We start from the raw sequence: 25,987 nt of genomic DNA on the forward strand, positions 1-25,987 counted from the left end.
GGAAGGTCTCGCTTACCAAGAAAGGTTAGATAAACTGGGTTTATTTAGTCTAGAGAAAAGACGCCTTAGAGGGGATCTAATTAACATGTATAAATACATCAGAGGGCAATATAATAGCTTGGCGGATGAGCTTTTTGTCCCTAGGCCTTCTCAAAGGACTAGAGGACATGATCTGCGCATGGAGGAAAAACGTTTTAGCCATTTATTTAGGAAAGGGTTCTTTACAGTAAGAGTGATTAAGATGTGGAATGCATTGCCACAGGAAGTTGTTATGGCAAACTCTATACCTGCATTTAAAGGGGGCTTAGATGCTTTCCTTGCGTTGAAAGACATCCATGGCTACAATTACTAGGTTATGCCTAATGATGTTGATCCAGGGATTTTATCTGATTGCCATCTGGAGTCGGGAAGGAATTTTTCCCTTTTGGGGCTAATTGGACCATGCCTTGTAAGGGTTTTTTCGCCTTCCTCTGGATCAACAGGGATATGTGAGGGAGCAGGCTGGTGTTGTACTTTGTACTGGTTGAACTCGATGGACGTATGTCTTTTTTCAACCAAAATAACTATGTAACTAGGTGTAGGGGGACAATGGAGGGGCAAGCAGCTCATGCGTGTCATCACATGGCAGGTGCGGGAGCGGCACGAACAATGGGATTAGTGGAGGCATCGCGTCACTGGGGTTGGGTAGATCTGTCCGGTGGATTGCTCACGGACTTGGCAAAAAGCGTTGTTGGGTGCTGTACACACGCCTGATAATGGCTGCCTCAGCCGACTTAAGTCAGGCGTGTGTACGTGGCTTAACACTAATATACCCCCTACCTGCGCATAACACTAACCTTTCCCTACCTACGCCTAACACTAATTCCCTCCCTCCCAGCTATGACTATCACTATTACTGCCAATTTGGGGTCTAGCTACATCATAATCAAACCTCATATGCCAATTACTTATCCCCTGCCGTTCCTGTCTGTATCTGCGCCACCATCTTCGCCACTATTTCCCCTCTGCCACTATCTCCACTCTACTTATGTGGCGCCCAGAGCTTTGGCTACATCTGGCACATCTGACACCCAAACTGTTCACTGGGCACTGCTATAGAATTAACATTGATGTCTATGGCAGTACCCAAATTTCCAAGCCGCTGCTGGCACCCAAACTTGCCTTTTATATATTGACCTAAATTATTTTTACATGTATGCTTTTTAAATGAGTGTACAAATGACTGTGATAATGTAAGGGTTGAACTAGTGGAAGGGGAGACACCATTGGCGAGTAAAGGAGGTGGTTTTGGTAATCAGTTAGGCTAAGCTAATCATCGAGGAGAATTAATAATGAGATCACCAAAAACCATTTTGCATATCAGGTGTACCTGGGTATTAGAGATCATATTACATAAACAGTATCATACTTACCAATTGTGAGTTCCTACATAAGGTGGAAGTACATTGAAATTCAGAATAGGCCTTTTGCCTTTCACTAAACCAGAATCAGAAGAGATTAGTTGTTCTATTCATTCTACTTTGATTACAGTCGCCTGTTTCCCTGAAGTTATAATTATTTATTGTATTTATAACGTGCCAGCATATTACGCAGCACTGTACACTAGATAAGAGGGGATTACATAACACAGTAGGACATACAAGGAGCACAACACAAACAAACTAATAAAACAATGAACAAGAAAACAAGTTCATGCAACGGGGGTAAGTGTTTTTGATGACAATAGTTCAAGTCTGTTTGAGTCCATGAGCAGGGTGCTCAAAGACAAGGGTGCATAATCAAGCTGGGAACATAAGGGAGAAGAGCCCTGCCAAAGGCTTACAACCTAAAGTTTGGTGGTAGAGGACCAGTAGGCAAGTATGCTGAGAGGGTGCTCAGCAGGACATATTAGGGTTCTGATGTAGGGGGGTAGGTGAGCCTGAACAGGTGATTTTTGAGGGCTCGTTTGAAGGAGTTAAAGGAGGAGACAAGTCTGATAGCTGGTGGAAGAGTGTTCCAGAGAGAGTGGTTCATCCCTGGAGAAGTCTTGCAGTCGCACATGGGAGTGAGAATGTGCCTTTGGACAAGGTCAGAGATGTAGGTCGGGCAGGTCATGTGCACTGATGTAACTGAAAGTATTGATTGTAACTAAAAATGACTGATCGTACTGAATTGATATGAAGTTCTTACTGAATGAGATTACTAAGTATGTGATATATTGCTCCCGTTAGATACACATTTTCTTTTAATAGGGATTTGTCAACTGTGTAGCATGATTAAGGTTTTACGGGGTCAATTAAAGCCTTGTAGGAATCATTCTCTGCTTTCCAAGCCCAGGCTGGCATTGGCAGGCGATCAGGCACGGCACACCAGTGGGTTTGGCACCTTTCAATTAAATCTCTGACTATAGCAGAGAGCTGCCACAGATATTTGGAAATGACCACGCAGGCTGTGAATTTTACATTAGTTTGTCCCAGACATTAATCTGGACACTGATAGGTTTGATGAATACAAGTTTATTTACTAAATCATGCATGAGCAGACAATCTCCTCATCATGGAAGTCAGATTCCTGAAAATCGAAAAAGTATACTGTTTTTTTTTTTTTTTTTACTTACATTTAAATTCTTGTAACTTGTATGAAAACATTGTTCTACAAATAAATTGTTATTACAGGATGCACCTGTGTTGCTCTGTTTTTAATCAATACTGGGTTTTCCCATAAGACAGCCCATCATGGCCTGTAAGTCTAGAGGCACTCATCTTGTTCACTCGTGTGGGACAGAGAGCAGACGCAGGCCTCAGATTTTGCCATTTGATTACCAGCAGATTCGATCACGTGCGGCTGGGAGCTGGAATAAGCCCCAGGTAATAACTGGCCACATTACATTTCACTTAGCACTCCATTTAAGGCCGATTTTGGGAAAAGCAATCATTTTAGCAGTATGTATTTGCAATGTGGGTGCCCATAGGAAACCCGTGGAAAAACATGGAGAACATACAAACTCCGTGCAGATAGGGATGTGGCTAAGATTTTATTACCGTACATACCGACATAGGCATTCGTTTTCAGTTAAAAACAAAAACGTTTGAGTTTACTTTATTGTTGATCCTATTTATAGATAAGACTATTAATGTGGTTTTACCATCTCTCATGGGTTCTGTTCAAGGTTAAATGTTATTGCTGTATCTTTTCCAGAGTCATTCGAACAACAGGCTATCTCCTGTTTATCCTTCATATTAATGCTTGCATTTATTACTGGGCCTCCTCCTACGAAGGCATCGGCAGCACCAAATGGGTATATGATGGAAATGGAAACATGTAAGTTTCATTCACTGCTCTGTCTAGAGACACCATAGTAATTGCTAATGCATGTCATAGTTAAAATCCCAGCAAGCTGGACTCCCCCTTTATTGAGCAATAACCTTTTCTGTGCCCTGAGGATGACTATAGCAGCAGGATGTGTGCTTGACATAAGGGCCAGTTAATGCTAATATGTAATCATGAAAGGTCAAATGCAGCAGCCACCACTATAACTATCTGTCACTTGGCAGGGCTGGCAGCTTGTTATCACATTTGCTCTTCAGATGACATAAAGACAATAGAAATGATGGACTGATGCAGGGCAAAGACTATTATTTATGCATCTAGCCCATTGTCGCTCTCTGCAGCACGACTGACATGACCTCTCGTTGGGCTCAAAACGACTTTAAGAAAACTCACATATAATTAAACTACACGAGCTTTGGCCGCACTTTTTGTCCTAAAAGTTTTACATGTGTTTGTGTTATATTAGGTGATTCTAAAGGACATTCTACATTGAAATAAGCTCTGATGTTCTCTAGCAGGGGAGGAGCAGCTCCTTCGACTGCAGGGGGGTCCATATGTGTGTGGGGGCAACTACTAACCTTCCCTTTCTCTGAGACTCCAGATAAGGTGTTTTTGTTGCTACACTTGTTATGGACGTGAAGATCCTGATGGCCACACACGTTTTATGACCCTTGTAAGATGAGTCCCCAGACTCTGAGGGTCACCAGGGGAGGCAAGGGTGAGGGTTGTGAACATTAAGGGAGGCTCATCAAAGTTTTGCTAGGATGCCCCATGATTTGTAGTTATGGCCCTGTTCTCTATTAGAGAGCAGAGGAATGTTTGGCCACAGGATGTGCATTTTTCTTCTTAAAGCTAATGGGAATAGAGACGGCTTGAACTGTTCGATGGCGGACAGTTCCCAGCGAATATCGGCTTTAAGTGTTTGCGTCTGTTTGCGAACATATAGCGTGTTTGACCTGCCCCCTATACATTATAATGGAGCCACAAATTGACCCCTCACCCCAGAGTCAGCAGACACATGGCAGCCAATCAATTATCCCTCCCACCTGAACCGACCGCCCACCTATCAGAAAGCCAGCACAGCAGCCATTTTGCAGTCTGTGTTTGGCTTCTGTGTTCTGTGCTAGGCAGATCAGGGAGAGTGTGCTGCTGACAGGGATAGGTAGGCCTGTATTCTGTGTCCTCAGTGCAGATTTGTTCCTCTACCACAGTGTCCTGAATAGCTTATTGCCCTTTTGCTATTGTATTGCTGTTCTGTATGTCCAGTACACAAGTATGCTGTTGGAGACAGGTCTGCTGGTCCTAGTAGTGCACTGACTAGATAACCCAATAAACCTTCACCACCACTACTGGCATCTAATATCCACTACTGCCCTGCATAAGGCCTCACTGGCAGGGCCTATATTTTGAGGTGCAGAGCTGGGACAAGGTCCTCCACCACGCAAGGCTGAGACACCAATGTGCGCCCCTCCATCCCTCCCACCCCAGCCATCACACACTGATTGCTATTAGACTAAGAGGCGCCCCAGGGCCCCAACACCCCCCCCCCCCACACACACACACACACACACACACACACACACACACACCTTGATTATTATCTGTCTTGCAGTCACATGCCTATCCTCTTATCTGTTATCTCTCTGCTTCAAACACAATAGGGAAATGATAGCTGAGTGAGTTGTGCACCCCCTCCTACACTGCGCCCTGAGGCTGAAGCCTTTCTCGCCTCTGCCTCAGCCTGGTTATTATTGCACACAGTATAAACCTGTCACCTGACCTGCGTGAAGTGACAATCAGTTCCTCCTTGGCAGAGTTTCTCTCTCTCTCTCTCTCTCTCTCTCTCTATATATATATATATATATATATATATATATATATATATATATGTATATATATAAAGAAAAACTCTGCCAGGGAGGAAAACTGATTGTCACTTCACATATATATAATGTATGTATGAGTATATATATATATATATATATATATATATATATATATATATATATATATATATATATATTGTAAAAAAAATTACAGACAAGGGCAGGCCACACCGCAGGGGTCATGCTGCTGTGATTTCCTGTGGCCCTGGCATATTGCCCAGTGTTTAGAGGCCATGTACCTTGAACTCACAAAATCCCACAGAAGTAGTTGACTGGCCTACACAGGCATTCCTAGCCACAAGTTTCAAAGTAGTATTCAAAACCTGAGCCCCACATATCTGCTGACTCAAGGAAGGGGGGGGGGGGGGTGTGATACAATTCTCCAAGGTTAGAAAGTAGACAGCTAATGCAGTAATGTACAGATACTGGTTCTCTGCTTGCCTCTGAAATCAAACACTATAGATAATCACTGCCTGTAACCTATTTTGGTTGTAAGTATATAAACTGGCAGTGCCAGCAGAGCACAGAACAAAGTTGCCTGTCAGTTGTAGGACAGGAGACGCATCTGTTGAGGTTAAAAGGGTGATGTCTCACTCAGGGCCGCATCCCCCAGTTCCCAGAGCTGAGAGGACAGCAGCTGTCCTAACTGATAGCGCTAGGCAGAAGCAGCACTGAGCTCCAGCATCACACACAGACAGAGTAAATAAATAAGGTGCCAAGCATGAGCAAGTGGCACGGATAGAAAAATAATTAACAGTAAATATACAAAGTCTTGCACAAGTCCATAAATTATTCTTCTTGTTAATGGGAAAATTAAAGGAGAAGGAAGAAAAAAAACCAAAAAAAAATGTAAAGAAAGAGAAACAAAAAAATTGCAAAAAAAATAGTGCTCCCCAAAATAAGTGAACCCCTTTTTCCCTAAATTAGATCCATATATGTCCCCCTACAAATCACATAAAATTGTATGCTTGGCACACCTCAAAAGTTTATGTAAAAAAAGTTCTAAGACCCGTTATTGCAAAAATATATACATTTATTAATCTTAATTATTTAAATAGAGCAGTGCAGCGAACGCCCCATCCGTGGCAAACTCTCATAAAATTAAACCCAGACCAGAGCACCCACCACTAACACAATGTAAACCCACCAGCACGGAAGAAAAACCACCTCAGGTAAGTCTCCCTGCTAATATCACCAAGTGCAATGGATAAGCAGGCCTGCTGTTCAAAGTCCTCAACCCAGATTGCCTAAAGTAATCCAACTTCCGTTCATATACTGTCAAGGAATCAAATTATCTCCTCACTGAGTCTCTCTTCATAATAGCATATGATTCATGTCCAGCACGTCTAAATTAGGTAAATCATATCAGCATGCAACTGCTCAAAGTCCACGGGCACCTGGATATAACAGTGGTTCCCTGGGCATAAAACGTGCTTACCCAGCACCCTCCTAGGTGCTTACTGTGATGGTGTGTCTCTGCGTCTGGATGAAGTAGCTGGATCACCGTGCATGTGCTCTACCCCGCTCCGGTTGTGGGGGAGCTGATGATCAGATTGAGGTCTGCCTCTTATCACCGTCAGGGACGTCTCCCTGTATGGGGAAAGTCTATGTGTTACAGCCAGGGGGACTCGCTGATGCCTCTCGCCTCCTGGCGCGCCCGGTAAACTTGAACGCCGCAGCTAGCGTGGGGAAATTCCTCCAGTTCCCGGCTGACGTCACTTTCTCACCTAGGACGGTGGCCCAACGCTACCAAAAGGATTAACGCATTTCAGCTGCGAGGCAGCCTTCATCAGAATCAAAAGCACTTTATGTTGCCATCTTGTGGACATTTATAGTCGGTGCATTGCAGGATTTCCTTTTCCCTTTCAAAGGTTAACTCTTTCCCTGCCAAATTGCTTTCCTTACTTCCTTAGATGCAAATACTGTGCATATGTATAACTTTTTTAAAGATATTTTTTATGCTTACAACATATTAGGGGAGTGAGAGTGGGGGGGAGCAAGGAAACAAGGAGACCAAACCCCTCATTCATCCACCACCATACACAATACTACCTTAATATTATTAATTGTTTGACCAAGAGAGACGTGGGCCACAATCACAAGAATATTTTTAAATTTAAGTCTGAATTCAAACCTTTGGGTATTAGGCTATTGCATCTATAAATCCACATGTATTCTTTTTGGTACAAAATTTTATCAAAATCACCCCACCTCCCACTTATTTGCAACCTATAGATCCCTCTGTATTTTAAACCTTCTGGATTTCCCTGATGAAACTCTTCAAAATGTACTGCCAGGGGGCTGGCTTTCTCCTTCTTCTTCTTTATATCTTTTACATGTTTCTTGATTCTGGAACCCACATCTCTCTTTGTTTTACCCACATAAATCTTTTCGAAGAGGGGATGAGAACCAGGTCAGGCACAGTCCTACGAGATGTAGTCAATTAGAGTCATACAATGTCATCAATCTAACTGATCATGTATTGGATGAGAACCATTACCATGTGTTGAGCATGGGTTTAACGGTTTGCCCTATGGCTTTGGGCGATGAATTTGAGGTGAATAAGGAAATAAGTTTATTTTTGAGATGGGTGTTGTTGAAAAAGATGCACCTGGAAAATAATCAAAATTCGAACACCTCCATTGTTGGGGAAAATAATGATGATCAGGGGTCGAATGACTGGGATTTGGATGTGTTATTAAATCAACATGAAGAAGGATATGAGTGAGGAGGTGCCCAACAGGAAAATGCATACGGAACTAAGGAACAAATCAGAATACATGCCAGTGTTGACAACTAATCGGTCAACAGCAGTGTTCTTGGAACTGGTAAAACAGGACTTGAAGTCAATTAATTGGAAGTCCTGGGGAGAAAACAATCTCACCAGGGGCAGAGAATGGCACTGGAAGAAATTCGTGGTTGGCACGATACTGTCATTAAAAAGAGTGACAAGGGGGCAACGTGGTGTTGCTCCCCTTGACAAAATACAATGAGGAAATACAACGTTTGTTGGGTGATAAGGAGAATTATCGTAGAATCAGGGGTGATCCTCTGCCCAACCTGATGAGATTAATCAATAATAAAATCAGTTGGGGATACATAGAAAATGTAATCCTGGAAAAAAAATATAAATTCATGGAGGTGAAGACATACAATGTGCCCATAAAGTATATTATCCCAAAAACCCACAAAAATGTGAGTAATTTCCCGGGGAGACCCAAAATAGCAGCTAATGGGGGTCCCCTGGAGAGGGTAGTGAAATATGTGGATAAAAAGTTACAGCCCATTATGATGGGGTTACCGTCTTTTGTCAGGGATTCGATGCAGGTATTGGAGAAGGTGGAAGGAGTAGTATTGCCAGAGAAATGTTTGTTTGTATCGTTGGTCGTGGAGTCGCTTTTCACTTCAATTCCAAATGAAGTGGGGTTGGAGGCTCTTGCTTTCTATCTGGACAGATATTATGGACCCCATGAGGAAATTCATAATGAATTTGTGTGGGACCTGATGAAACTGATTTTAAAGAACAATTATTTCCAACATGAAGGAAAGTTTTTTCAGCAGATAAGGAGCGTGGCCATGGGAGCGGCATGCTCCCCAGCCTACACGTTCCTGCACTTGGGAAGATGGGAGATGGAGGAGGTGTATGGCATGCGTGGGTTCGGCGAGCATGTCGTCCTCTGGCTGCGCTTTATTGATGATATTGTAATGATTTGGAAGGGAGATGAGGTCTCCTTAAAAAAAGTTTGTGGAACAACTAAATAATAATAATAGTTGACTTGTGTATATGACTTTGAGAAGAGAAGGGAATAGATTGATTTCAGGAGCTTACAGGAAAGAAACGGCAGGCAACACGCTGCTGCATGCCAGGAGCTTCCAACCCCATAGTCAGATTAAGTCGATCCCCACAGGAGAATGTCTGCGTATTAGGCGCAATTGTGCTGATTTGGATGAATATAAAAAAGAGGGAAAAGCGCTGGAAAAACGTTTAAAGGAATGAAGTTATTCCAATAGAATGCTTAGGAGGGTGTACGTGCGGGCCCTTAAAATGGAGAGAGAGAACATTTACTGCGGAAAAAAGAGAAGGAAAAGAATAATGATGGTGAGGTTACACGCATTATAACAAGGTATGGAAACCACTGGCAGCAGCTGCGTGAAGTATTAACTAAAAACTGGGGAGTGTTGTTATTGGATAGCGATATTGCTAAAATAGTAGGAAATGCACCACAAATGACGGCCAGAAGATGTAGAAACCTTAGTGACATGTTGGTGAGGCATGAAACAGTGACTCCACAAATTAGCAACTTAAAGGGCATGTTCACGTGCTCCGGGTGTTAAGTATGCAGATTTGTCCAGCAGGGAAATACTTTTACCAATAGTGATGGAACAGAAGATTCCAAGATTAATAGTTTCATTAACTGCATGACCACCAAAGTGATATACCAGATAATATGCCCTTGCGAAAAGATTTATGTGGGTAAAACAAAGAGAGATGTGGGTTCCACAATCAAGGAACATGTGAAAGATATAAAGAAGAAGGAGAAATCCAGCCCCCTGGCAGTACATTTTGAAGAGTTTCATCAGGGAAATCCAGAAGGTTTAAAATACAGAGGCATCTATAGGTTGCAAATAAGTGGGAGGTGGGGTGATTTTGATAAAATTTCGTACCAAAAAAAAATGCATGTGGATTTATAGATGCAATAGCCTAATACTCAAAGGTTTGAATTCAGACTTACATTTAAAAGTATTCTTGTGATTGTGGCCCACGTCTCTTTTGGTCAAACAAATAATAATATTAAGGTAGTAGTGTGTATGGTGGTGGATGAATGAGGGGTTTGGTCTCCTTGTTTCCATGCCCCCCCCCCCCCCTCCACTCTCCCTCCCCTAATATGTTGTAAGTATGAAAAATAACTTTAAAAAAGTTATACATATGCACAGTATTTGCATCTAAGGAAGTGAGGAAAGCAATTTGGCAGGGAAAGAGTTAACCTTTGAAAGGGAAAAGGAAATCCTGCAATGCAGCGACTATAAATGTCCACAAGATGGCAACGTAAAGTGCTTTTGATTCTGATGAAGGCTGGCTCGCAGCTGAAACGCGTTAATACTTTTGGTAGCGTTGGGCCACTGTCCTAGGAGAGAAAGTGACGTCAGCCGGGAACTGGAGGAATTTCCCCACGCTAGCTGCGGCGTTCAAGTTTACCCGCCTGGAGACGAGAGGCATCAGGGAGTCCCCCTGGCTGTAACACATAGACTTTCCCCATACAGGGAGACGTCCCTGACGGTGATAAGAGGCAGACGTCAATCTGATCATCAACTCCCCCGCAACCGGAGCCGGGTAGAGCACATGCACGGTGACCCAGCTACTTCATCCAGACGCAGAGACGCACCATCACAGTAAGCACCTAGCAGGGTGCTGAATAAGCACATTTTATGCCCACGAAATCACTGTTATATCCAGGTGCCCGCTGAGGACTGAACTTTGAGCAGTTGCATGCGGACATGATTTTCCTAATTTAGACGTGCTGGACATGAGTCATATGTTATTATGAAGAGAGACCCAGTGAGGAGATGATTTGATTCCTTGGCAGTATATGAACGGAAGTTGGATTACTTTAGGCAATCTGGGTTGAGGACTTTGTACAGCAGGCCTGCTTATCCAGTGCACTTGGGGATATTAGCAGGGAGACTTACCTGAGGTGGTTTTTCTTCCGTGCTGGTGGGTTTACATTGTGTCAGTGGTGGGTCCTCTGGTCTGGGGTTAATTTTATGGGGGTTTGGCACGGATGGGACGTTCGCTGCACTGCTCTATTTAAATAATTAAGATTAATAAATTTATATAGTTTTGCAATAACGGTCTTAGAACTTTTTTACATATATGTCCCCCCTTTTTTTTCTGGTGACTTTGTCTACCTGACTGTGCAGTGCCAGCTGGATTGTGTTGGGGTGTTTATTTAGATACAGTAACAAGGTTATCACAGCATGCAAATAGCAGAAAGATTCACATTTATGATTAGATAAGGACACTATGGACAGAAGGGAATTGAACCCTCCCAAGAGTTTACACAGTGATGTAAGGCCCCCTTCACACTATACACTCAGGGGCGTAAACTAGTTGGACAATGTGAACGAGGCCTATGCCTGTTGTCTGGGTGATGTTTACTGTGGGAGGAGCTGTGGGAGTAAGCCGTGTAGGGAAAGAAGAAAAAGGGCAGAAGTGATGTGAAGTGACTTTGCATCAAAGAGAAACAGTAAAGATGGAAATAAGCAGAAAAATTAAATTCTTTATATCACCTCACATTTCTCTTAAATCTGCCAGTGAACACAAAAAACAACAGATAGGTAAGCTAAATAAGTACAAGTATTTCTTACTGGATGATTTGTGTTGTATTATTTCTTGAATTAATATGGACTTTCATCCCACTTTAATAATATTTTAAAAAACAAAAATGTCAGTTGCCTGGTAAGGATGAGTAAATCTGACCAAACCAGTTTTGCTAACGTTTCATGAAATCACAAGCTTTTTCGCCATTTTGCGAATTTGCATTGAAGTTAATGGGCCAAACTTTGTAGTTGGCTGCAAAGCCCTCATACATAAAATAAACACCAAATTTAATATGTATATTAGTACAGTACCTGAGATATTAATTATTGCTTTATTTATACTTACCTGGATCTTCCTCCAGCCCCATGAGGTGCATGGGCTTCCTCACTGTCCTGTCCCTCACTTCATTTTCTTGTTATCCCCGCCAGTAATGTGGCCAATTGTGCACTTCTGCGCATACGTGACCTGGGCGTCCTGTCACACTTTTCACCCCAGGTAAGTATTAATACACCAATCATTTTCATCTCAGGTTTCCTTTAAGGCTAACCAATGGAACATGTAAAAAAAAGTTTTCAAAAATACCTTTTAGTTTTTGAAAAAAATCGATTTTATAAATTAGAGGGGAAAGCCACTTCCCTACCATGGTCATTTTCATAGTTCAGCTCAGCTCTGATTACTTTGGCGATAACGTTATCAATAATTATCACAACCAAATAATCTAAACTTGTTTACTAATAAACCCTACCATTGAATTCCCTGGGAGGAGGAGAAGGGTTTGCTGTCATTCCTTTACAACTATGTAGCATTGTTATTAGCTCAGAGATAAATAAACAGTGTTATCTAGGATTTTGTAGGGAGTAGAGTGCAGGGATTTATTTTCACGTCATCTGGACGGGAAGTGGTTTAACCAGTGTAATGGTAAAAGCGGATTTTGACTCATTGTTAATCCCTGTATGTGCTACTGTCACCAGATGTGCTATATTTGGTTAATAGAGGGAACATGTCAAAAAAAGACCTTGAAAAAGTTTTTGAAATTTTAGCAGGAAAAATTAAGTTTTAAACCCATTGCAATGTTGGATTGCAGCAGTTTTGGTCTCATTAATTTTCCCATGCGTTAATCAATACTCAATTTTTTTCTTGAGTCAATTGGTGAAACTTTAAAAATGCACCCCATTTACTCCCCTTGAAGAGTAACTATAACCCAGGATTGAACTTCATACTAATCAGTGGCCAAAACCCCCATTTTCACGAGAAATCTTATCCTTAACCTAGCTTTAGAAAGACAAAAACGAGACCGAGAGCCCGATATGGTGCAGTATGTCAGTATGGAATGGAATTAATGAAAATTAATAATAGATGTACTCACAAGGTTGGGTTACCACAAAGGCAACCACTGGAACGGCAAGTGGGGAGAATTATAACCTGACCCCACTCAGGTATTTAAAATGTCGCTCTCTGTAAACAGGAAAAACAGATGGGGATGCACCCCTCCACCCAGGTTGGACTCAATCAATAGAATAATCGAACAAAGCAGAGGCGCCAGCAAGAATAAAATATTTTAAAACCGTTTAAAAGGAGGGATGTAGGTGGACTCACCTCCCTCAGGTAAAGACCAGCCAATGAGCCGTCAATAAACAACAATATTATTTATTGGGGATTCTCCAAGTATATGCAACGCGTTTCACGGGCAAAGCTCCCGCCTCATCAGGCAATCAAGAGTGGAGAAACACATTAGAAAGCTAAGTCAAGTCTGGCATTCTTACCAGAACTTGACTTTCTAATGTGTTCCCAGGAAAGCCTCAGGCCTGGATGGGGTCTCCTCACACTGCCTGAGAACCTGCGCAAACCAACTAGCTCCCATCCTCACCTCTCTCTTCAACAGATCCCTATCAGAGAGGGGGTCCCCTCCTGCTTCAAAAGGTCCACAATCATACCAGTCCCTGAAAAACCAGGGAACATGGAGCTCAACAACTTCAGACCCGTAGCCCTGATCCCCGTCATCATGAAAGTATTCGAGAGGCTAGTGCTGGCCCTCCTGAAGCGCTCCACCATCACCCTCCTCGAACCACACCAGTTTGCCTACAGGGAAAATCGATCAGTTGACGATGCAATCAATGTCAGCCTAGCATACATCTTGGAACACCTTGACAGACCAGGGGCCTATGCAAGGGTCCTTTTCCTGGACTTCAGCTCGGCCTTTAATACCATCTGCCCGGACATTCTGATCGACAACCTTGCGCATCTCGGGGTAGATCCCCTCCTCTGCAGGTGGGTAAAGGACTTTCTCTCCAACAGAACCCAACGGGTCAAGCTCGGCAGTCACATCTCCAGCGAGAGAACCACTAATGTTGGTGCACCGCAAGGCTGCATGCTGTCTCCACTCCTGTTCTCCCTGTATACCAACAAATGCACCTCGACCTCCGATTCCGTCAAAGTTATTAAATTCGCAGACGATACCATGCTTATCGGCCTCATCGACAGAAACGGGGAGGACCCCTATCGAAATGAAATTACGAAGATCTGTAATTGGTGCAAGGACAACAATCTCGTTCTCAACACGGCAAAGACCGTGGAACTGATCGTGGACTTCCGGAAACTCCCCCCTGCCCCCTCCCTGTGTTCATCGACGGGTCCGAGGTCACCAGAGTTCAAAGTGTACGGTTCCTCGGCACAACCTTAACAAACGACCTCAAATGGGAGCAGAACACTACAAAAACTCAGAAGAAAGCACAGCAAAGGCTATTCTTCCTGCGCCAATTGAAGAAATTCGGCATGTCACGGGAACTGCTCACCAGCTTTTACACCTCGACCATCGAATCCATCCTCTGCTGCTCCATCATCGTCTGGTACGCCGGTACAACTGCTAAGGATAAATACAAACTCCACAGAGTGATAAACGCAGCAGAAAAGATCATCGGCGCCCACCTGCCCTCGCTAGATCTCCTCTACACCACGAGAATGAAGACAAGGGCCTCCAAGATCCTTCTCGACCCCTCCCACCCGGGCAGACGCTACTTCGAGACGCTTCCATTGGGACGTCGGTTCAGATCCATCCCCACCAAAACCACTAGGCGCATGAACACCTTCTTCCCCCAAGCAGTCCACCTGTTGAATTCACTGAACACAAGACCCCCCCCCCACCACCACCGGGACACTCTACCCCCCAGGGCAACCGTCCCCCACAGCTGTTAATTCTGACCCCTCCAAGACTCTGTGTTGCTCCATATATCTGCGTGTATGTTTTGCTTTGCCTTGCTTATGTTTGCCAAGTGGTATATGTTTGCCGGGTGTTATATGTTATATGTTATATATTTTATATGTTCCTGAACTGCCATTTGCCATGCGAACCACAAGCAATTCCGGGCTCACCAATCGGTGTGCTTGGCGACAATAAAGATGATTCTGATTCTGTTTCTCCACTCTTGATTGCCTGATGAGGCGGGAGCTTTGCCCGTGAAACGCGTTGCATATACTTGGAGAATCCCCAATAAATAATATTGTTGTTTATAGACAGCTCATTGGCTGGTCTTTACCTGAGGGAGGTGAGTCCACCTACATCCCTCCTTTTAAACGGTTTTTAAATATTTTATTCTTGCTGGCAGCTCTGCTTTGTTCGATTATTTTATCCTTAACCTAGTTCATCAGGGACGTCTGTGTGGCTGATAATAAGGTGAAACCCCTCCCCACAGTGTGATATCATGGCCATGGCCGTTTCCTATCTTTGCATTGTGGGAGATATCAGCTGTTGCCAACAGCCAAGCAAGCAGTATCTAGTGCATCCGTAAAGTATTCACAGTGCATCACTTTATTATTTACTTATTCCAAAATGGATTAAATTCATTTTTTTTCCTCAGAATTCTACACACAACACCCCGTAATAACAATGTGAAGAAAGTTTACTTGATGTTTTGACAAATTTATTAAGAATAAAAAAAATTGAGAAATCACATATACATAAGTATTCACAGCCTTTCCCATGATGCTCAAAATTGAGCTCAGGTGCACCCTGTTTCCACTGCTCATCCTTGAGATGTTTCTGCAGCTTAAATTGAAGTCCACCTGTAGTAAATTCAGTTGATTGGACAGGATTTGGAAAGGTACACACCTGTCTATATAACGTCCCACAGTTAACAGTTCATGTCAGAGCACAAACCAAGCATGAAGTCAAAAGAATTGTCTGTAGACCTCCGAGACAGGATTGTCTCCAGGCACAAATCTGGGGAAGGTGACATCAAAAAAATTTGTGCTGCTTTGAATGTCCCAATGAGCACAGAGTCCTCCATCACCCGTAAGTGGAAGAAGTTAAAAACCACCAGGACTCTTCCTAGAGGTGCCTTACTGGAATCTATTGAAAAACTGTGCGTAGAGTGTGGAGGGATCATTCAATCAGGTAGGTCCCCCTCTTATCAGATAATGATCTCAGAGGGATCGATCTGATGGCCCCATCACCCGTGTATGACCAGCCTTACATGGCAAGAAGCAATCATTTCTAGATCTATCTATTATTTAGATCTCCTTGACCCCCCCCCCCCCACACACACACACACACACACACACAACTATTCTTTGGTAAAGTAACTTCTTAAGAGGAAGAGATATAGGAGGGAATATCATGCAAGCCTGGCTCTTCCTGCCTGAAAATCTAAATTTACCACGAAAGTGAAGTTTTTCTAGAAGTGATTATGGGAACGAGGAGAGTAATGAACAACACACAGAGGAAGGTGGATCCAGCATGAGCATACCCTTGTGCTTGCCTTAGGTAGCATTGCCTCGGGTTAGGTAGTGCATATGTATATGTAGGCCGCCACTGAGGTGAGCCGGATGACAGCTCCCCCTGCTGCTGCTAAATCCCCAGTGGTGTAAAATATTGTACTTCCTCAGAGTCATCATAACTCAGAGGGAGATGTAATTCAGGGTCCAGCAATTGTTGGAGCCCCGAATTACCCTTACGCGCCCTGCACAGTATAACATTACTGCTATGGCGGCGCCTAGTTTTGGCACTCGGTGCTGAGTGCTCTGTGCCAAAACCACCTGTTTCACAGGTAGTTGTGTCAGAGTCATCCACCTGTCAGAAGCATGGACCAGTCAGAGTACAGCTTGAGGAGCCTGTCCGCATGCTTGTTCTGGGTCAGCAATTCAGAAGGTATTAGCAGAGAATAAGCACAGCATTCGGGCAAGTTCCATTTCCTCGTCTGCATTCTCAGCTAGCAAAGAAAAATGTTGAAATATTTTTGGACGTCTGTGAGTACAGCAGAGCCTCTACTCATCATAAAACTCTGGCCTCTGCCTCGCTCATTATTTATGCTCAGGCTGCCTCATTCTGCTCTGGCTGTTTACACAATCGCATGCCAGTCTATAACAGTATTTGTTTAATTCAACGCCTGAGGCTCTGGAATGGGTATCGATGTGTTGCAGAGCAGCCTGGCATACCGTAGCCTGAAGCATTGTTTTTTTTAGAGGCATTTTTTAGAATAAAACGCATTAGTTTAGTATTGTCAGGCTGAATGCTCTCGGTCTTTTTCTTGTATGGTGGTTATGCTTTGTCAATCATTTTTCACATATGCTACTAGTTTTTTGGACAATTTGCTCTGCTGTCGCTGCCATGGAGAGCTCTGATGCCTGGTTTCAATAAATAGACCTGCTCTTCCTCTATTTCAAATGTTAAAGTGAACCTGAGCTGAAAATGAACTGATGAGATAAACAATTGAATTTATCCTCCTACTCCTAAAAATTGACAATTTTTAAAGAAAACCTGTAACATCAAAAAGTTACTCACCTCGGGAGGGGGAAGCCTCAGGGTCCCAATGAGGCTTCCCACGTCGTCCTCCATCCCTCGGGGGTCTCGCTGCAGCCCTCCGGACAGCGGCGATGTAAATATTTACCTTCCCGGCTCCTGCGCAGGCGCTCTGTCGGCTCCAAAATAGGCGGAAATACCTGATCGCCGTTGGGTCTGCTCTACTGTGCAGGCGCAAGTCTCCGGCACCTGCGCAGTAGAGCGGACCCGACTGAGATCGGGTATCTACTTCGGAGCCGAAAGCCGCAACAGTGCCCCCGCTGGAGCCTGGAAAGGTAAATATTGAACAAGCTGTTGAATCTGTCGGGCCGCTGTTCGGAGGGCTGCAGCGAGACCCCCATGGGACAGAGGACGGCGTGGGAAGCCTCATTGGGACCCTGAGGCTTCCCCTCCCGAGGTGAGTACCCCCCAGGGGAACTTTTTGATGTTACAGTGTCTCTTTAAGATATTCCATGGTTTTAGGTATATTTAAACATTTAAAAAGTAGATTGAGTGTTTTGTTGTCTCTGCTCAGTGGCAGCCTATTAAGTGTCCCTAAATAAACATACACAAACTATTTTGACCCTTTTCTATCTCATTCTGCTCTCAGAAGTTGTATTCTACCAGGAAAGCTTTATGGCTGTAATTTCCTTATCATTGATGTTTACTACCAGTATATACCTGACAAGATATCAACAAGAAAGAAGCTGTCACTTCCATGCCTAAAAATTGACTCTTTCAGGAAACAAAATAAAACAAGAAAAACAGGCTGGTTATTAAATGTTTTGCAATTTGCATACACATGTTTATCTCATCATGCCACATGTCAACTGAGGTACACATTAAACAAAATATACTATAATACCTGTTTTTGTTTCAGTTTGTATCAGTTTTGGTACTAAAAACGAATGTTTTAAATGTTTGTTTTTATTATTTTTCTTTATCAAGATGACATAAGATATTAGAAGTCAAATTTTTGGAGTTTGGAGTTCCACTTGCTGCTTTTAAAAGTAAATGATATGGGCAATGGCTTTAGAGGAGAGGGGGAGGCTGTGCCGCCCCTCTCTTCCAGAGCCCCAATATTATGGACCATGTGGGCTGGTATAGCTCAGGATGTGTAGCCCCACAAACTCCGGGCTATTGATCGAGTGCAGTGATTGGCCCAATAGATAGTGGCGTGGTCCCCTCCAAGAGACCAGTTAGCAAAAGGAGCAGCGGCTGTGATTGGCCGGTTTGGTGCCAGCCCCCCCACCTGATTGGTCGCGTGCCAAAGCTTCCCCTCTGACGGGCCATGGTGATCTCTCCCCCGGTGATGGGATTTTACTGTAGCATTCCTCGATAAGAGGCATATATCGACACCTCAATTGCTTATGATGTCATAGGAAAAGGGCGGCAGGTGCCACCAGTCCGTTACGGAATGGGGATTCGGGGATGCCTGGATGAGGAGGGTAGTGTGCCAGGAAGGCGGGCGAGAGAGCATAGAGGAGGCAGGCACCAGGTGGCCCAAACTGTTTGTCCAAAGACCACCCTTTAGATCACTTTATTCAAGCGGCTTCTTGGTAGGTCCGCCCCTGCAGTGTATTGACCAACAAGAAGATAGTGTAATGACCAAAAGGACAACCCTAGCAAGAAATATTTTGCTTTTGCCGGAGATCTATGTAAAGCTGCAATACCAATGGGTAGGATACATTATCTACCACTGAGTTCAGCAGATTTGCCACGAGACCGAACTTGAAAAATGTGCATGCTCTTTCTTATTGTCCAAAATTTTATTTAAAGAGCTGTAGAAAAAATGTCAAGTTTACATACTGTAAGCACAAGTGTGTGTTTGTGTGCTTGTGCAGATTATTGGGTTATATATCCATTAAATATGACTATATTGCTTGGATTTTAGGAAGGAATGTTACTTTTGACTTTATTATTAACCTTTAAATGTAAATAAGGCAATTCTTGGTTTTTGAAAAAAATATAGCCCAGCTGTTTATGTGTTCTTGTTTCTTTCCTCTGCAGGTATCTGAGATGTTACTACTTTGCTGTTCGAACCTTAATCACAATAGGGGGACTTGCTGAACCTCAGACACGATTTGAAATACTCTTCCAGCTGCTAAATTATTTCACTGGTGTCTTTGTCTTTTCAAGTTTGATTGGACAGGTAAAGAGAATGCAGGCGACTTTCATGCCAAAATGCCAGGATAAGTAAACTGCAGGTTTATAGATGCTATGAAAGAGCAAACTTGGATTTTAGGAAGGCAGTGCAGGCCTTTAATAGCACATTATCAACTAGACGGGGGCATGGTTGTTCAGTGGATAGCACTCTAACCTTGGAGCACTGGGTACCTGCTTCAAATCTGGGCCAGGGCACTATCTGCACAGAGTTTGTATGCGCTCCCTTTGTTTGTGTGGGTTTCCCCTGTGCACTCTGGTTTACTCCTACATCCCCAAAACATATTGATAAGTTAATTGGTTCTCTATAAACTTAGCCTTAAGCTACATTCACAGTGGTGTGTTGCAGTGCAATGTACTGGCCACATTGTAACGAGTAACGTTGCACTGTGATGCAACACAGTGCACCCGGTGTGGCTTAAAGATGTGTGGCATCCCATGCAGAGTATTACCGCAAAGCACGTGTTTACAGTAACAGTGAAACATACTTTTCATTGACTGTATGCTTCACTGTATGCGATTCAATGCATGGATAACGTGCAGCGTGACATTCATGTTCCTGCTATTATGATGAGCGCAATGCAATGCCCAATGTCAACCAAGCCTCAGGCCCCTTTTCCACTCAATGTCATCATCACGATTTTTCTTTTCACATTGTGGGCCATATGCAATTCACTTTTTTACTTAGGTGATGTTTTCTCAACAAATATTTTCTCACTAAATAAAATGCCTTTTACACCACCAGCAAGCAAACAACATAATTTTGATAGTCCTTTTCCACCTACTTTTTGGTGTTAAAAACTTAATTTAAATTGAAGATGCAAAATTATCTCCTAGGAGAAAACTCAAGAGAAAGAGTGAATTGCATATGGCCTAGTGTGTTTTGACACAATATTGCAGGTTTTCAACATTTAATCTGCATAATTGTATTTGCAATGTCTATTGATTAAAAAAGTGGGAAAAAAATGTAGTGGTTTGCAAGAAAATCCCATTTACTTGTGCTACCATAGATTTGACCGAATCACAATTGCATAAAAATGCTGCGTGCTGTGCCCAAAAATCAAAATGATCCAGTTAAACAAGGGGACCACGATTACCATGTTAATCACAGTGCAATCGCAATCACCTAGGCCCGATTTTACATAAGGCACTGTAGGCACGTGCCTTCAGGCGCCTGATGAAGGAAAGGCGACTCACTCCCCTCCCTGAGTGCCTCCCTCCTTCCCTATGCAGAGTCCCCAGCAGGGCGTAGATGAGAGGTTACTCAACCGGCTCTCTGCATTCCGCTGACGAGATCTCCCTTCAGCTGGGGACATCTTTAGCTACCTAACACTTGGGGACACCTCTAGCTACTTAGTATTAGTTTGCCAGAAGTGCCCTCAATATTAAAGGGCACCTGTGGCTAACTCCATTGGGCATGGGATGTAGGGAAGAGTTGACAGCTGGGTCAGCTAGCATACTTACAGTGTGGTTTTGGCGGAGATTAGAGTTGGGCCGAACGGTTCGCCTGCGAACGGTTCCATGCGAACTTCAGTGGTTCGCGTTCACGTCCCGCAGGCGAACCTTTGCGGAAGTTCGGTTCGCCCCATAATGCACATGGAGGGTCAACTTTGACCCTCTACATCACAGTCAGCAGGCCCAGTGTAGCCAATTAGGCTACACTAGCCCCTGGAGCCCCACCCCCCCTTATATAAGGCAGGCAGCGGCGGCCATTACGGTCACTCGTGTGCTGCCTGCGTTAGTGAGAGTAGGGCGAGCTGCTGCAGACTGTCTCTCAGGGAAAGATTAGTTAGGCTTAACTTGTTCCTGTCTGGCTGCATACCTGTTCTGTGAACCCACCACTGCATACCTGTGCTGTGAACCCACCACTGCATACCTGTGCTGTGAACCCACCACTGCATACCTGTGCTGTGAACCCACCACTGCATACCTGTTCAGTGAACCTGCCACTGCAAACCTGTTCTGTTCAGTGGACCCGCCACTGTATACCTGTTCATTGAACCCACCACTGCATACCTGTGCTGTGAACCCACCACTGCATACCTGTTCTGTGAACCCACCACTGCATACCTGTGCTGTGAACCCACCACTGCATACCTGTTCAGTGAACCTGCCACTGCATACCTGTTCTGTTAAGTGGACCCGCCACTGTATACCTGTTCATTGAACCCACCACTGCATACCTGTGCTGTGAACCCACCACTGCATACCTGTTCTGTGAACCCACCACTGCATACCTGTTGTGTTCAGTGAACCTGCCACTGCATACCTGTTCTGTGAACCCGCCACTGTATATCTGTTCTGTTTAGTGAACCCGCCACTGTATACCTGTTCTGTTCAGTGGACCCGCCACTGTATACCTGTTCAGTGAACCCGCCACTGCATACCTGTTCTGTTCAGTGGACCCGCCACTGTATACCTGTTCAGTGAACCCGCCACTGCATACCTGTTGTGTTCAGTGAACCTGCCACTGCATACCTGTTCTGTGAACCCGCCACTGTATACCTGTTCTGTTTAGTGAACCCGCCACTGCATACCTGTTCTGTTCAGTGGACCCGCCACTGTATACCTGTTCAGTGAACCCGCCACTGCATACCTGTTCTGTTCAGTGGACCCGCCACTGTATACCTGTTCAGTGAACCCGCCACTGCATACCTGTTGTGTTCAGTGAACCTGCCACTGCATACCTGTTCTGTGAACCCGCCACTGTATACCTGTTCTGTTTAGTGAACCCGCCACTGCATACCTGTTCTGTTTAGTGAACCCGCCACTGCATAGCTGTTCTGTACAGTGGACCCGCCACTGTATACCTGTTCAGTGAACCCGCCACTGCATACCTGTTCTGTTCAGTGGACCCGCCACTGTATACCTGTTCAGTGAACCCGCCACTGCATACCTGTTGTGTTCAGTGAACCTGCCACTGCATACCTGTTCTGTGAACCCGCCACTGTATACCTGTTCTGTTTAGTGAACCCGCCACTGTATACCTGTTCTGTTTAGTGAACCCGCCACTGTATACCTGTTCAGTGAACCCGCCACTGCATACCTGTTGTGTTCAGTGAACCTGCCACTGCATACCTGTTCTGTGAACCCACCACTGTATACCTGTTCTGTTTAGTGAACCCGCCACTGTATACCTGTTCTGTTTAGTGAACCCGCCACTGCATACCTGTTCTGTTCAGTGGACCCGCCACTGTATACCTGTTCAGTGAACCCGCCACTGCATACCTGTTGTGTTCAGTGAACCTGCCACTGCATACCTGTTCTGTGAACCCGCCACTGTATACCTGTTCTGTTTAGTGAACCCGCCACTGTATAACCTGTTCTGTTTAGTGAACCCGCCACTGCATACCTGTTCTGTTCAGTGGACCCGCCACTGTATACCTGTTCAGTGAACCCGCCACTGCATACCTGTTCTGTTCAGTGGACCCGCCACTGTATACCTGTTCAGTGAACCCGCCACTGCATACCTGTTGTGTTCAGTGAACCTGCCACTGCATACCTGTTCTGTGAACCCGCCACTGTATACCTGTTCTGTTTAGTGAACCCGCCACTGTATACCTGTTCTGTTTAGTGAACCCGCCACTGTATACCTGTTCAGTGAACCCGCCACTGCATACCTGTTGTGTTCAGTGAACCTGCCACTGCATACCTGTTGTGTTCAGTGAACCTGCCACTGCATACCTGTTCTGTGAACCCGCCACTGTATACCTGTTCTGTTTAGTGAACCCGCCACTGCATACCTGTTCTGTTCAGTGAACCCGCCACTGTATACCTGTTCAGTGAACCCGCCACTGCATACCTGTTCTGTTCAGTGGACCCGCCACTGTATACCTGTTCAGTGAACCCGCCACTGCATACCTGTTGTGTTCAGTGAACCTGCCACTGCATACCTGTTCTGTGAACCCGCCACTGTATACCTGTTCTGTTTAGTGAACCCGCCACTGTATACCTGTTCTGTTTAGTGAACCCGCCACTGTATACCTGTTGTGTTCAGTGAACCTGCCACTGCATACCTGTTGTGTTCAGTGAACCTGCCACTGCATACCTGTTCTGTGAACCCGCCACTGTATACCTGTTCTGTTTAGTGAACCCGCCACTTTATACCTGTTCTGTTTAGTGAACCCGCCACTGTATACCTGTTCTGTTTAGTGAACCCACCACTGTATACCTGTTCAGTGAACCCGCCACTGCATACCTGTTGTGTTCAGTGAACCTGCCACTGCATACCTGTTGTGTTCAGTGAACCTGCCACTGCATACCTGTTCTGTGAACCCGCCACTGTATACCTGTTCTGTTCAGTGAACCCACCGCATCAGTGCGCATACCTGTGCAGTTAAGTGAACCCACCTACCTACGTGAGTGCACGCAGTGTGATATACCACTCCGTGCATACCCGATATGGACAAAACAGGTAGAGGAAGAGGTAGTGCCAGAGCCAGAGGAAGGCCACCCGGCAGGTCTGCGCGAGGTCGTGTAAATGTAATTTCGTGTGGACCTGGCCCACAGTACAGTGCTCGGAAGAAGGCACGTCCCATCACCTCCCAAGATTGTCAGGACGTGGTTGAGTATTTAGCGACACAGAACACCTCATCTTGCTCAGCCACCAGCGCTACTACTAGCACCACTTCCGCTGCATTTGACACTTCGCAAGAATTATTTAGTGTTGAAATCACTGATGCACAGCCATTGTTGTTACAGCCAGATGAATTTTCACCAGCTCATATATTTGAGTTACCCGGCAACACTATGGATGTAACGTGTAAGGAGGATGAAGGACCTACTGATGGTGCATGTTTGGATTTGTCTGAGGCAAGCGAAGCTGGGCAGGATGATTACGATGATGACGATGATAGGGATCCTCTGTATGTTCCCAATAGAGGAGATGAAGAGGGGGACAGTTCAGAGGGGGAGTCAGAGAGTAGTAGGAGGAGAGAAGTTGCTGAAAGAAGCTGGGGCAGCTCTTCGTCAGAAACAGCTGGTGGCAGAGTCCAGCACCATGTATCGCCACCTATGTACAGCCAGCCAACTTGCCCTTCAGCATCAGCTGCTGAGGTCCCCATAGTGCCCACATCCCAGGGTGGCTCAGCGGTGTGGAAATTTTTTAATGTGTGTGCCTCAGATCGGACCAAAGCCATCTGTTCGCTCTGCCAACAAAAATTGAGCCGTGGAAAGGCCAACACTCACGTAGGGACAAGTGCCTTAAGAAGGCACCTGGAGAAAAGGCACAAACAGCAATGGGATGGCCACCTGAGCAAAAGCAGCAGCAGCACACAAAAGCAAAGCCACCCTCCTTCTCCTCTTCCTCCTCCATCAGGTGCATTATCTGCTTCTGCCGCTTTCTCCCTTCCACCTTCACAGGCACCCTCCTCCACTCCGCCTCTGCCCTTGAGCGGTTCCTGCTCCTCTGCCCACAGCAGCAGTCAGGTGTCCGTGAAGGAAATGTTTGAGCGGAAGAAGCCAATTTCGGCCAGTCACCCCCTTGCCCGGCGTCTGACAGCTGGCGTGGCGGAACTGTTAGCTCGGCAGCTGTTACCATACCGGCTGGTGGACTCTGAGGCCTTCCGTAAATTTGTGGCCATCGGAACACCGCAGTGGAAGATGCCAGGCCGCACTTATTTTTCGAGAAAGGCCATACCCCAACTGCACCGTGAAGTTGAGAGGCAAGTGGTGTCATCTCTTGCGAAGAGCGTTGGGTCAAGGGTACACCTGACCACGGATGCCTGGTCTGCCAAGCACGGGCAGGGCCGCTACATTACCTACACAGCCCATTGGGTGAACCTGGTGGTGAACGATGGCAAGCAGGGCGCAGCGGACCAAATTGTGACACCTCCACGGCTTGCAGGCAGGCCTCCTGCCACCTCCTCTCCTCCTGCTACATGCTCTTCGCTGTCCTCCTCCTCCTTGGCTGAGTGGCAGTTCTCCTCTCCAGCTACACAGCCCCAGCTCCGCAGGGCCTATGCTGCATGCCAGGTAAGACGGTGTCACGCCATCTTAGACATGTCTTGTCTCAAAGCGGAGAGTCACACTGGAGCAGCTCTCCTGGCTGCTCTTAAGAAACAGGTGGATGAGTGGCTGACCCCGCACCACCTGGAGATAGGCAACGTGGTGTGCGACAACGGCAGCAATCTGCTTGCCGCTTTGCATATGGGGAAGCTGACACACATACCCTGCATGGCACATGTCATGAATCTAGTGGTTCAAAGATTTGTGGCAAAGTACCCTGGCTTAGCGAATGTCCTGAAGCAGGCCAGGAAGTTCTGTGGGCATTTGAGGCGGTCTTACACAGCCATGGCACGCTTTGCGGAAATTCAGCGCAAAAACAACATGCCGGTGAGACGCCTCATTTGCGATAGCCCGACTCGCTGGAACTCGACCCTGCTCATGTTCTCCCGCCTGCTAGAACAGAAGAAAGCCGTGACCCACTACCTCTACAACTACAGTAGAGTGAAACAGTCTGGGAAGATGGGGATGTTCTGGCCCGACAACTGGACACTGATGGAAAATGCATGCAGGCTCATGCGGCCGTTTGAGGAG

At 45.2% G+C, this 25,987-nt stretch overlaps 1 protein-coding gene across 2 annotated transcripts in view; it reads left to right on the plus strand.

The window, feature by feature from the left end:
* The window catches only part of CNGB3 (cyclic nucleotide gated channel subunit beta 3), a 312,570-nt gene that overhangs the window by 226,641 nt on the left and 59,942 nt on the right, over positions 1–25,987 (plus strand). For both annotated transcript variants that reach the window (XM_068234874.1, XM_068234873.1), the window contains exons 11-12: positions 3,178–3,300; positions 19,298–19,439. In XM_068234874.1, coding sequence (XP_068090975.1) covers positions 3,178–3,300; positions 19,298–19,439 — 265 coding nt within the window. The remainder of the gene's footprint in view (positions 1–3,177; positions 3,301–19,297; positions 19,440–25,987) is intronic.

Source organism: Hyperolius riggenbachi, chromosome 5 (assembly GCF_040937935.1).
Source record: "Hyperolius riggenbachi isolate aHypRig1 chromosome 5, aHypRig1.pri, whole genome shotgun sequence".
Taxonomy (NCBI): Eukaryota; Metazoa; Chordata; class Amphibia; order Anura; family Hyperoliidae; genus Hyperolius; species Hyperolius riggenbachi.